This window comes from Hemitrygon akajei, chromosome 1, assembly GCF_048418815.1.
Source record: "Hemitrygon akajei chromosome 1, sHemAka1.3, whole genome shotgun sequence".
NCBI classification, from domain to species: Eukaryota; Metazoa; Chordata; class Chondrichthyes; order Myliobatiformes; family Dasyatidae; genus Hemitrygon; species Hemitrygon akajei.
The window spans coordinates 89,249,617-89,262,278 of record NC_133124.1 but is presented as its reverse complement, the minus strand read 5'-3'; the positions used below and the strand labels follow the sequence as shown (position 1 = coordinate 89,262,278).

Genomic DNA, 12,662 nt, shown 5'->3' with positions numbered 1-12,662 from the left:
CTGCTTAACAAGCTATGAGACCATTCTAGCATGGATAAAGCAGTGGCTGATTGACAGGAGGCAAAGAGTGGGACAAAAGGGAGTCTTTTCTGGTTGACTGCCAGTCACTAGTGGTGTTCCATAGGGTTCTGTGTTGGGACTGATTCTTTTTACATTGTTATGCCAATGATTTGGATGATGAAATTGATGATTTTGTTGCAAAGTTTGCAGACAATATGAAGCTAGGTGGAGGGGCAGGTAGTTTTGAGGAAGTAGAGAAGCTACATAAGGACTTAAGTTTAGGAGACTGGGCTAAGAAGTGGCAGATAGAATAGTGTTGGGAAGTGTATGGTAATGCAGTTTGGTAGAAGAAATAAACTCTTCTCAGTGGAGAGAAAATTTTTAAAAAGCTCAGGCGTAAAGGGACTTGGGTTAATTTGCAGGTTGAGTCTCTGTTGAGGAAGGCAAATGTGATGTTAGCATTCATTTCAAGAGGACTGGAATATAAAAGCAATGCTGTTTTGGGCCACTTATCTTTTAAAAAAAAAAAAAGGATGTGCTGACATTGGAGATGGTTCAAAAGAGGTTCATGAAAATTATTCCAGGATTGAATGGCTTGTCCTATGATGACTGCAGAATTCGGAAGAATGAGGGGTGACCTCATTGAAATCTATTTAATGAAAGGCATTGATAGAGTGCATGTGGAGAGGATGTTTCCTATAGCGGGAGAGTCTAAGACCAGAGAACACAGCCTCCAAATAGAGGGCATCCTTTTAGAATGGAGGTGAAGAGGAATTTCTTTAGCCAGAGAGTTTTGAATCTTTGGAATTCTTTGCCACAGGCAGCTGTGTATATATACAAGTCTTTATGTATATTTAAGGCAGAGGTTGATAAATTCTTTATTGGTCAGGGCATGAAGGGATAGAGGGAGAAGGCAGGAGATTGGTGCTGAGAGGAAAATTGGATCAGCCATGATGGAATGACAGAGCAGACTCAGTGGGCCAAATGGCCTAATTCTGCTCCTGTATTTTATGGTTATATATTATGGTTATGGAGTTTGAAGCTGTACTAACAGCTGCTGGTGAATGGGACCAGTACGTGTTTGGTTTTTCATTCTCTGGTGTACATGGGCCTGGTTCTATGCTGTACAAAATGGTGCTGAAAGGGTTTGCGAGGATGTTACTGCGATTGGAGGACTTGAGTTATTAGACAAGACTGGAATAGGCAATGACTTTTTCCAGGAGAGTAATAGGCTCAGGTGTGACCTTGTAGAGTTTATAAAATTATCAACGGCATCAATCGGGTGAATGGTCACACTCTTTATTCAAGGGGTGATGAATGTAAAACTGAAGGACACAGATTGAAGGTGAGAGGGGAAAGGGTTAAAAGGTGCTTAAGTGAACCTTTTTCACACAGAGAGTGTTGGGTATTGGCTATATGGAAGGAGCTCCCAGATGAAGCTGAAGAGCTGGGTGCAATTATAATTTGTATTAAACAATTACACAGATACATGGATAGAAAAAGGTTTACAGGAATGCAGGCCAAATGCAGATGTACAAGATTAGCTCAGATAGATACCTTGGTCATTATGGACCATGCTGTATAACTTTGATTCTTTAACTCTTTTTAAAAATAACTGGTTGATGTTCTAACAAAATGAGTTGCTTGATGATTTTTGTTGCAGAAACTGGTCTCTTTGGTGTTCCTCTCACAACATTGCTTGAAAATGATCAGAAGAAAGTTCCAGGAACAAAAATTCCTCTCATCTTTCAAAAAGTAAGTGCATTAGTTAAAGAGAGATGTCTGATTGGAATCATATTTAACATCTGCTTGCTGGCTGCTTAGCTGCAAGAGAAGGATAGCAAGGGGGGCCGTAGTGCATGCAACATTTAATCAGACCTTGAGCATGAAGCCATGCTGTAGATTGCCCAGATACACAGCAATCAATGTCTGCAAAATAAGTAAAGAGAAGTCTGAGTTGGGATTTTGCCGGTCGGGTTTTAGTTTGTGAATTACTGTCAAAGGTATCTTTGCGTGTGTTGTAGACAGTCTTCCACTGATTACCAGTTGCTGGAGAATATTGTAGTTTAATTCCCTCCTGATGATTGTCTTGGCTCTGAATCAACAACCACTTCCTCTGTTTAGTTGGGTCAGTGTGTGGTGGAGAGGGCACTAGTGCTTTGATGCCTGAGGCACTACTTCAGCAGGAGTCCACATTGTTTTTAAGTTACCATGATTCTAGTTAAACATTTGAAAACTTAGGACCCCCTTGACTTCCTTGTCAATTGGTGATTCATGGTCCCTTGCATTTTTTTCTTCAGGTAGATTCAACCTGAAAAACTAAATTTCATATAAAATTGATTCAGTCAGCAAAATCATGTTGAGTTTGTTGTCAATTGTGCAAGTGTGCTGAGGAATGAGCACAATGAAAAACTCGCAGTAGCATCATAGGCATGTAGATTCAGACAACACACGGAACACAGATTATACATAAATTGTACGTATGAAATTGCTTGTCATATGAAGAGTGTTTGATGGCTCAGGGCCTGTATTCACTAGAATTCAGAAGAATGAGGTCTGATATCATTGAAACCTATCATATAGTGAAAGGCCTTGATAGAGTGGATGTGGAGAGGAGGTTTCCTTTGGTGGGAGAGTCTAAGGGCAGAGGATACAGCCTCAGAATAGAGGCGTGTCCTTTTAGAACCGAGCTGAGGAGGAATTCTTTGACGAGAGTGGTGAATCTATGGAACTCTTTGCCACAGGAGGCCAGGTCTTTATGTATTTTTAAGGCAGAGGTTGATAGTTTCTCAATTTGTCAGAGCATGAAGGGATACGGGGAGAAGGCAGGAGATTGGGGCTGAGAAGAATATTGTATCAGCCATGATGAAATGGCAGAGCAGAGTGAAAGGGCCAAATGGCCTAATTCTGCTCCTATATATGGTCTAAATTATACAAGACAATGAGGAAAAAGACAGTTTTTTTTTTTAAAAAGCAAAAGGAAAGGAAATGTCTAAGAGGTAGAATTAGGGTTGTACAGGTCAGTTCAAGAACCTGATGGTTGTAGTGATAGTAGCTGTTCCTGAACATAGTAGTGTAGGAGTTCTGGCTTCTGTACCTTCTGTCTGATGGATGGTGCGGATCCTTGAAGATAGATGCTGTCTTCTTGAAGCAGAGCATCATGTAGTTGCTTCCATGGTGGTGAGAACTGTGGCCATTCTGGTCCAGGCTGTGTTCACTATTCTCTTTTGCCTGTAGTGTTCCTGTCAATATGGTAGAGCTGGGATAGTGTGTAAGCAAGGAGGGTTTTGGAGGGTCAGCCACTGGAATCCGGCTGCAAAATGGCAACTTCCCTATGTTTGCAATTTGGAAATTTGCAGTGAATAGAATTGATTTTGAGGAGTCGAGTTCAATGCACTCTTGTCAGCAAATCATTAATTCTGAGTGCAACAAAGGAGTTACTTTGTCCTGTCAGCCTTTAAATACTGGTTTTGGGTTTGGAGTGATGTCTTATTGAAGTTCTCATCTCACGTCCTAGGCCTTTTTTTTGGCTTGAATTTGTTAAATAATTTTGATTGGCAAGCTTGGACACTACATCTTCATTGGGTTTAGTGTAACGAGCTGGTGTCATGTCAGTGATGAAGGGTATGAGTCAAGTGCTAGAAAATGGGATTAGCATGAATGTACATCTTGGTTGGAAGGATAACTATGGGCCAATCATAAACACAAGTGATTCTACTTGTTTCCTTCTTCTGATGCTCCTGACCTGCTGAGTTCCTCCAGCATTTTGTATATGTTGTGTTGGCCAAAGGGCTCTTTTCTGTGCTGTACAACTCTGTTAACAGTCTGACAGTTGCACTGAATGTCTTGGTTCAATGTATGTTCTCTTTTCATCAAGTGGGAAATAATTGCAATATATGTTTGCATTTTGAGTTAAACCTAATGATTGCACATTTGTGTAACAAAGGTGAACAAGAAAATGATGTCCACTGGGGCATATGTTAAGGCTCAAAGAAACATCTATCAGTAAAATGGTATGACCTAGACCATATATGTCAAACTCAAGGCCCGCGGGCCAAATCCAGCCCGCGGTGGAATTATCTTTGGCCCGCGAGATTATATCTAATTACTATTAAAGCTGGCCCCAGTAATCGAAGCGCCTATGGCGTATGATATGGCTAATGCTGAGTTTATTCAGGTACCAGGTTTTCAGGGTTTTTAGTGTTTATTCGGCAGTCTTGCTCGGCAGTCTTCTTCATAAGAAACGGAATTTGTAAAGTGAAACACTTTGTAGTTATAGCAGAGACTGAGACACATGAGAGCAGGCTGAAAAAACGGAGGCAACGAAAGCTGCGTTCGCACGCGTCCGACTGATCCGGCCCGCATGAAGCTGCATTTTGCTCAATCCGGCCCGTGACCTAAAATGAGTTTGACACCCCTGACCTAGACTTTTAAACACAATAATGACCTTAAAGGAGCTTTAAAGTAATTTGTGGGAAATTGATCAATTAGTTGTATTGGCCTTGATTGGATTCCAATTAGCATATTACATTTACTGTTGATACCAAACTTGAAGAAGGATGCAATGCCTTGGAGGGAGAGGGCGTGATGGTGAGCTTTGTGGAACAGTGCCTGGAAAAATCAGTAAGTGGCTGTCTTTGGAATTTGTAAAAGAAATGCCCAGTAAAAGCACTTCTAATGGTGTACTCAGCTGTAGAGTAGATTGCCTACACACAAAAGGTGAATAGAGGCTTTTAAGTCATTAAGTCATAAAGCCATATTATCCTTGGCTGGGTTCCAGGGAAGATACACTTCATGAAAAATGGGATGTGACCCTAATAATTCTGTGGGTTCCCTCTGTTAAATCTTTGGCTCCAAGGCAGGAGAGAGAGAGGGTAGTTGTCTGGAAATCTTGGGCCCGATGACTTCAAAGTGTGCCTTTGTGTGACTTGTTAACATCTTGGCCACACAGGTAGTTTTGCTTAGTCACAGGAAACCCTCCATGAGGCTTTCCTGTGACCACACTCGGTGTGGATGTGATCAGTGGTGGGGTGGGCTGGATTCACTACTTTTTCTAGGATTTTCCATTCAAGGACATTAGTGTTTCCATACCAGACTGTCAATGAAAATATGGGTAAAATTCCAGCTGTGTCAGAGTGCCTTTAATGTGATGGTTGAGATGAAGAACGTGCACAACAGACTTCCGATCTGCTGAAATTCAGTATGGATGTCTATGGCAATGCGGCTGTGCAGTGACTGGTATATTTTGCCTCATTGGAATATTAGGAGCAGACTAAATGTGTAATAATTCTATGCCGTAGCTTTTGTCAAGAATGGAGGAAACTGGCTTGGATGCTGAGGGAATTCTGCGAGTACCTGGATCTGCTTCACGGATGAAGGTAAGAGGGTCACTTCTCATTTTCCTTTCAGTGAACAGTATTTCATACACCAGTGGTCATGTGATGCTTTATGTGAGGCTGCTAATCAATGAGTGATCATTGCTGTCAAAGGCTTTTAAGCTCTTTGTAAATGGTTCAGAGTAGGAAATATTATAAACACTTCCAGACAGATATAAATGAATAAATAAAATTAAAGCTTTTGGTTCAAACATTATAAAATAATAAATAATTCAGAATATTGAAATCAAGAAAAAGAAGACAAAGATTTAATTACACCTTTTCCACGGAGTTGGTGACTTTTAATTTTTGAGCATTGCTAGTCCTGGTGTGAAGTGATCGCATGGATGAACTACAACAATTGTTCATCCCAGTTTGGCAAAAGAATAAACCAGGGAAGGTAGTGCACCCGTGGCTGACAAGGGAAATTAGGGATAGTATCAAGTCCAAAGAAGAAACATATAAATTAGCAAAAAAAAGCGGCACACCTGAGGACTGGGAGAAATTCAGAGACCAGCAGAGGAGGACAAAGGGCTTAATTAGGAAAGGGAAAAAAGATTATGAGAGAAAGCTGGCAAGGAACATTAAAACTGACTGTAAAAGCTTTTATAGATACGTGAAAAGAAAAAGATTGGTCAAGAGAAACGTTAGGTCCTTTACAGTCAGAAACAGGTGAATTGATCATAGGGAACAAAGACATGGCAGACCAATTGAATAACTACTTTGGTTCTGTCTTCACTAAGGTGGACATAAATAATCTTCCGGAAATAGTAAGGGACCGAGGGTCTAGTGAGATGGAGGAACTGAGGGAAATACATGTTAGTAGGGAAGTGGTGTTAGGTAAATTGAAGGGATTAAAGGAAGATAAATCCCCAGGGCCAGATGGTCTGCATCCCAGAGTGCTTAAGGAAGTAGCCCAAGAAATAGTGGATGCATTAGTGATAATTTTTCAAAACTCCTTAGATTCTGGATTAGTTCCTGAGGATTGGAGGGTGGCTAATGTAACCCCACTTTTTAAAAAAGGAGGGAGAGAGAAACCGGGGAATTATAGACCGGTTAGTCTGACATCGGTGGTGGGGAAAATGCTAGAGTCGGTTATCAAAGATGTGGTAACAGCACATTTGGAAAGAGGTGAAATCATCGGACAAAGTCAGCATGGATTTGTGAAAGGAAAATCATGTCTGAAGAATCTTATAGAATTTTTTGAAGATGTAACTAGTAGAGTGGATAGGGGAGAGCCAGTGGATGTGGTATATTTAGATTTTCGAAAGGCTTTTGACAAGTTCCCACACAGGAGATTAGTGTGCAGACTTAAAGCACACGATATTGGGGGTATGGTATTGATGTGGATAGAGAATTGGTTGGCAGACAGGAAGCAAAAAGTGAGAGTAAACAGGACCTTTTCAGGATGGCAGGCAGTGACTAATGGGGTACCGCAAGGCTCAGTGCTGGGACCCCAGTTGTTTACAATATATATTAATGATTTAGACGAGGGAATTAAATGCAGTATCTCCAAGTTTGCGGATGACACGAAGCTGGGCGGCGGTGTTAGCTGTGAGGAGGATGCTAAGAGGATGCAGGGTGACTTGGATAGGTTAGGTGAGTGGGCAAATTCATGGCAAATGCAATTTAATGTGGATAAATGTGAGGTCATCCACTATGGTTGCAAGAACAGGAAAACAGATTATTATCTGAATGGTGGCCGATTAGGAAAAGGGGAGATGCAACGAGACCTGGGTGTCATTGTACACCAGTCATTGAAGGTGGGCATGCAGGTACAGCAGGTGGTGAAAAAGGCAAATGGTATGTTGGCATTCATAGCAAAAGGATTTGAGTACAGGAGCAGGGAGGTTCTACTGCAGTTGTACAAGGTCTTGGTGAGACCGCACCTAGAATATTGTGTGCAGTTTTGGTCCCCTAATCTGAGGAAAGACATTCTTGCCATAGAGGGAGTACAGAGAAGGTTCACCAGATTGATTCCTGAGATGGCAGGACTTTCATATGAAGAAAGATTGGATCAACTAGGCTTATACTCACTGGAATTTAGAAGATTGAGGGGGGATCTTATTGAAACGTATAAAATTCTAAAGGGATTGGACAGACTAGATGCAGGAAGATTGTTTCCGATGTTGGGGAAGTCCAGAACGAGGGGTCACAGTTTAAGGATAAAGGGGAAGCCTTTTAGGGACCGAGATGAGGAGAAACTTCTTCACACAGAGAGTGGTGAATCTGTGGAATTCTCTGCCACAGGAAACAGTTGAGGCCGGTTCATTGGCGATATTTAAGAGGAAGTTAGATATGGCCCTTGTGGCTAAAGGGATCAGGGGGTATGGAGAGAAAGCAGGTACAGGGTTCTGAGTTGGATGATCAGCCATGATCATACTGAATGGTGGTTCGGGCTCAAAGGGCCGAATGGCCTACTCCTGCACCTATTTTCTATGTTTCTATGTAAGTGGCAGATATGAAGGGCAACGTCCTTTCTTTACCTCACTTTTCTGTTCAGTATTGAGCCCACAGCAAAGAGGCAGGCCAGGTGCACTGGCATTTAATCTCCACTTTGGCTTGGCTTGCTGAGCTTAGCCGAGCAATTGAATGTTATTGATACCAACTGAGGCACCATCTGTGTACGGGGTGGAAGGAATTGTCAATGTTTCAGATCAAAATCTTGCATTGGGGCCAACAACAAACCAAAACCTCGACAGTTTGTTTCCTCCTACAGATGTTGCCTGACCCACTGAGTTCCTGCAGCAGATTGTTTGGTGCTGCAGAGTCAGAATCCGATTCCAGCATCTGCATCCCTGGTTAGGTGACATTGTCTGGTATAGTATCAGTCAGCTTGAATCAACCCTTTCAGGCTCCACCGCAGTAATAGCTACCTTCAGGTCAGGCAGGGTTTGTGGCTTGTGTGACCCTTCAAATCTTCTCTCTTTGCAGCAGGGTGTAATGATAATGGCTGAGATGTGCACGGTCTACATCTGGATTTAGGGATTTCAACTGGAAAGAGCTGATAAGAAGGATGTGCAGATATCACTTTTTAAACATATTATTGGAGGATGGTTCTAGATGATGGCTCAATAAATAGGAAAGGCATCAAGCCAGGATGATATTTAATATAAACAAGGAATTAAATATCCCATACTGAAACTTAAAATTGTAAATTTTCTGGGGAAATGGAGGGTTAATTTTAGTTTTCAGGTATGAGAATACTTAAACATTCTGTGTACCTCTATAGTTATAACAAAAAGTAAGGGTTTATGTAAAATATCCATGGGTTTGTTTTCTAATTTTTTCTTATTTATGAAAGTAAGCATTTTACAGGAAAGGTTTTGGAAATTTGGAGCGAAATGTGGGCAAATGGGACTAGCGTGGATGGGAATCTTGGTTGGGATGGACCAATTGGGCCTAAGGGCCCGACTTTATAACTCTGAGTAGATTCTGCAGATGCAGGATTCAATGGGCTACATATCCATCTAATAATGATCATTTTTGAATCACTGTTTTATGAAAGAAAGCATGAAGTGGTATTGAGGTTATGGAATTGCATATTCTGTTTCAATGGTTCTCATTTTTATCTGCATTTCTTGGTAAAAAGAGGTCAGTTGGAGAGGAGCAGAAGATAGTCATGAGTGACTAATCCTTCAAGCATTTCCTTTGCTCTTTGTGTGGTGATCTTCTGCTGCCTTATATGTACATTGAAAGACTGCAAGTTGCATGTATACCAAGCATATGCTGTATTCTAGAGAGTCAAAGAACTAAAGGAATCTGGAAAATTCACATCAGCTGATCATGGTCTCTCATTAAAAGATTCATCATGCTTCGCCTTCTAGTGGGATCTCAGCCTGGACTCAAGTATCACAGTGAGATCAGCAGGAACTGACCAGATAGATTTAAATTAGTCCACAGCACTTTATGGAATCTTGAAAGTGTATGGCAAAGAACCGTTTGACCCATTACGCTTTTACCTGAGCAGGTTCTGATCTTTTCTTCCCAAGTAATGATATTCAGGGGAGGTCAGAAGGATTCTTGAGGAAATTAACAATGTCCGCCTTCATGTTCATACAGCAGGTTTTGACGATGGTCCAGGTGGTACAGTTCGTGAAAAAGACACAGCATTTTCCCTTTTCAATACAGTAGGTATGGGTTCCTGGCCCCAGGGGGCAGGGCTTGTTGGGAGGAGCATGAATGCTCTTCCGATCTGTTTAAATTTCCTCTCCCATCACACACCATGTGTTCCCATGTCATGCAACTACATACCTTTCCTGGTGGTTTAGCAGCCACTGATATCCTGCCCCATGTTTTCTGGCTGATATCTTGGGCCCCAGCCTGCCTGTACCTGGGTTAAAATCTCCTTGACCTGACAGCTTGGGCCTCAAGCTGACTGGACGTGGGTTTAAATCTCCCTCACCCGACAGCTTGGGCCCCAACCTGACTGGACCTGGGTTTAAATCTCCTTGACCTGACAGCTTGGGCCTCAAGCTGACTGGACCTGGGTTTAAATCTCCCTCACCCGACAGCTTGGGCCCCAAACTGACTGGACCTGGGTTTAAATCTCCCTCACCCGACAGCTTGGGCCCCAAACTGACTGGACCTGGGTTAAAATCTCCTTGACCTGATAGTTTGGGCCACAGCCTGGCTGGACCTGGGTTAAAATCTCCTTGACCTGACAGCTTGGGCCTGAAGCTGACTGGATCTGGGTTTAAATCTCCCTCACCCGACAGCTTGGGCCCCAACCTGACTGGACCTGGGTTTAAATCTCCTTGACCTGACAGCTTGGGCCTGAAGCTGACTGGACCTGGGTTTAAATCTCCCTCACCCTACAGCTTGGGCCCCAACCTGACTGGACCTGGGTTTAAATCTCCCTCACCCTACAGCTTGGGCCCCAACCTGACTGGACCTGGGTTTAAATCTCCCTCACCCGACAGCTTGGGCCCCAAACTGACTGGACCTGGGTTTAAATCTCCCTCACCCGACAGCTTGGGCCCCAAACTGACTGGACCTGGGTTAAAATCTCCTTGACCTGATAGTTTGGGCCACAGCCTGGCTGGACCTGGGTTAAAATCTCCTTGACCTGACAGCTTGGGCCTGAAGCTGACTGGATCTGGGTTTAAATCTCCCTCACCCGACAGCTTGGGCCCCAACCTGACTGGACCTGGGTTTAAATCTCCCTCACCCTACAGCTTGGGCCCCAACCTGACTGGACCTGGGTTTAAATCTCCCTCACCCTACAGCTTGGGCCCCAACCTGACTGGACCTGGGTTTAAATCTCCCTCACCCGACAGCTTGGGCCCCAACCTGACTGGATCTGGGTTTAAATCTCCCTCACCCGACAGCTTGGGCCCCAACCTGACTGGACCTGGGTTTAAATCTCCTTGACCTGACAGCTTGGGCCACAGCCTGGCTGGACCTGGGTTAAAATCTCCTTGACCTGATAGTTTGGGCCACAGCCTGGCTGGACCTGGGTTAAAATCTCCTTGACCTGATAGTTTGGGCCACAGCCTGGCTGGACCTGGGTTAAAATCTCCTTGACCTGATAGTTTGGGCCACAGCCTGGCTGGACCTGGGTTAAAATCTCCTTGACCTGATAGTTTGGGCCACAGCCTGGCTGGACCTGGGTTAAAATCTCCTTGACCTGATAGTTTGGGCCACAGCCTGGCTGGACCTGGGTTAAAATCTCCTTGACCTGCCAAAGTTAGGATGGTGTGCTGCTCTGCTGACTGACGGTCTGAATTAAAATCAAGTTTTGGGTTCAGATTGACTTTGCCAGAAAGAGATCAAAATCTTCCCAATACAGTAGGTGCCTGGTGTGTTTAGTTCCCCACCACACACCTTTTTTTTTTTGCACTGCACACACAAACAGCCTAGGAAATGAACACGCATACAAAATGCAAGAGGAACTCAGCAGGTCAAGCTGGATTTATGGATGGAAATGAACAGTTGAGTTTTTGGGCTGAGACCCTTCATTAGCGCACTGTGCATTTCTCTGCCTGACTTGCTGAGCTCCTTAAACATCTCGTCAAGATTTCCAGCATCAGCAAGGATTCTCTTGAACCCAGGCAATGTTGTTCTAGCTGAGAAGTTTGCTTCACTGCCTCTGCCTTATCCAAGTCTTCTTTAATTCATTCTCATCTCATTTCACGTCCATTCGTCATTAACCTTCTTCCATAGTTCTACCCTCTCCTTCAACTGATCCGTTTACTTTATCACTGTGCCCTTCACCCTTTCCATTCCCGCCCTTGAGAAGCTGATCCTGTCTATTTCTGGAAAACTATGAATTGTGTGGAGTACAGAGATTTGGGTGTTCGTCTCAGCAAATCAGCAAAGCTAGTACATAGGTAGAAGAACATAACTGGAAGGCAAATAGAACATTAGCCTTTATTTCAAGAGGTAAAGAATTCAAAAACTGAGGGATTGATACTTTTGTTGTTAAGCCAATTTTTGCTACTGTATCTCCTGAATAGCCAGTTGGTTTTTAAGAAGGCACGGGAGATTCTTCAAGATAATACAGGACTAGGATGGTTTTTAATGGTTAAATTAAACAAGGCCAGTAATATTTGGCTTCAGTCTAAAAATATGCAAGGAGATTTAATTGTATTCTTTAATGTTTTAATCATAGTTTAAGAATATTTACATAAAATGTATTTCCTCCAGAAGAGAAATCCTAACAAGGTTAGAGCTGGGCACTGAGGATTAAAATAAAGAAGCATTTTTCACACAGTGTCAATTTCAAACACACTTTTGCAGAAGGTTGGTTGTTGACTTCAGGCCAGTTGAACTTCAAGAATGAGATTGGTGGCTTTGATTGAGTGATGGATATCAATGGATATGAAACAATGATGGATAAATGGTGGAATAGCTGCCTTGATTCAACTGAATGGTAGAATAAGCTAGAGGAGCTGAATTTTGTAGTGCAATTCCCACATCTGTCAAAGTTGCTACCATTCATGTCTAGTGGTTAAAGTTACAATGAAGGTTATGCAATGTGCTAACATTATTCTTCATATGATGAAGATGAAACACGTTCTGAAGATGAAGGAACTTAACAAGATTTCTTGCTTTGGTTTCTGCCCCAATTATTCACTGAAGAGTTTTTAAGTTCACCTCTAATCTATTCCTTGTTACAGCAACATTTAGCTACTTTGGCCAAATCTTAGAAGTGTCCATTAACTGATGTTTTCAGACACCAGAGGTGAATTTGGTGACCCTCATTTGAGTCGTATCTTCTTGGCCAATATTCATTTGGGATTCTAAAACATCCTGATGCTTGCTCGTTCACCAGGAGCTCCACAT

The 12,662-nt window shown here is 42.7% G+C and overlaps 1 protein-coding gene across 5 annotated transcripts in view; it reads left to right on the top strand.

The window, feature by feature from the left end:
- arhgap28 (Rho GTPase activating protein 28) overlaps positions 1–12,662 on the top strand; it is a 215,083-nt gene that overhangs the window by 185,104 nt on the left and 17,317 nt on the right. For all 5 annotated transcript variants that reach the window (XM_073047655.1, XM_073047647.1, XM_073047643.1 and 2 more), the window contains 2 exons: positions 1,664–1,755; positions 5,301–5,378. In XM_073047655.1, coding sequence (XP_072903756.1) covers positions 1,664–1,755; positions 5,301–5,378 — 170 coding nt within the window. The remainder of the gene's footprint in view (positions 1–1,663; positions 1,756–5,300; positions 5,379–12,662) is intronic.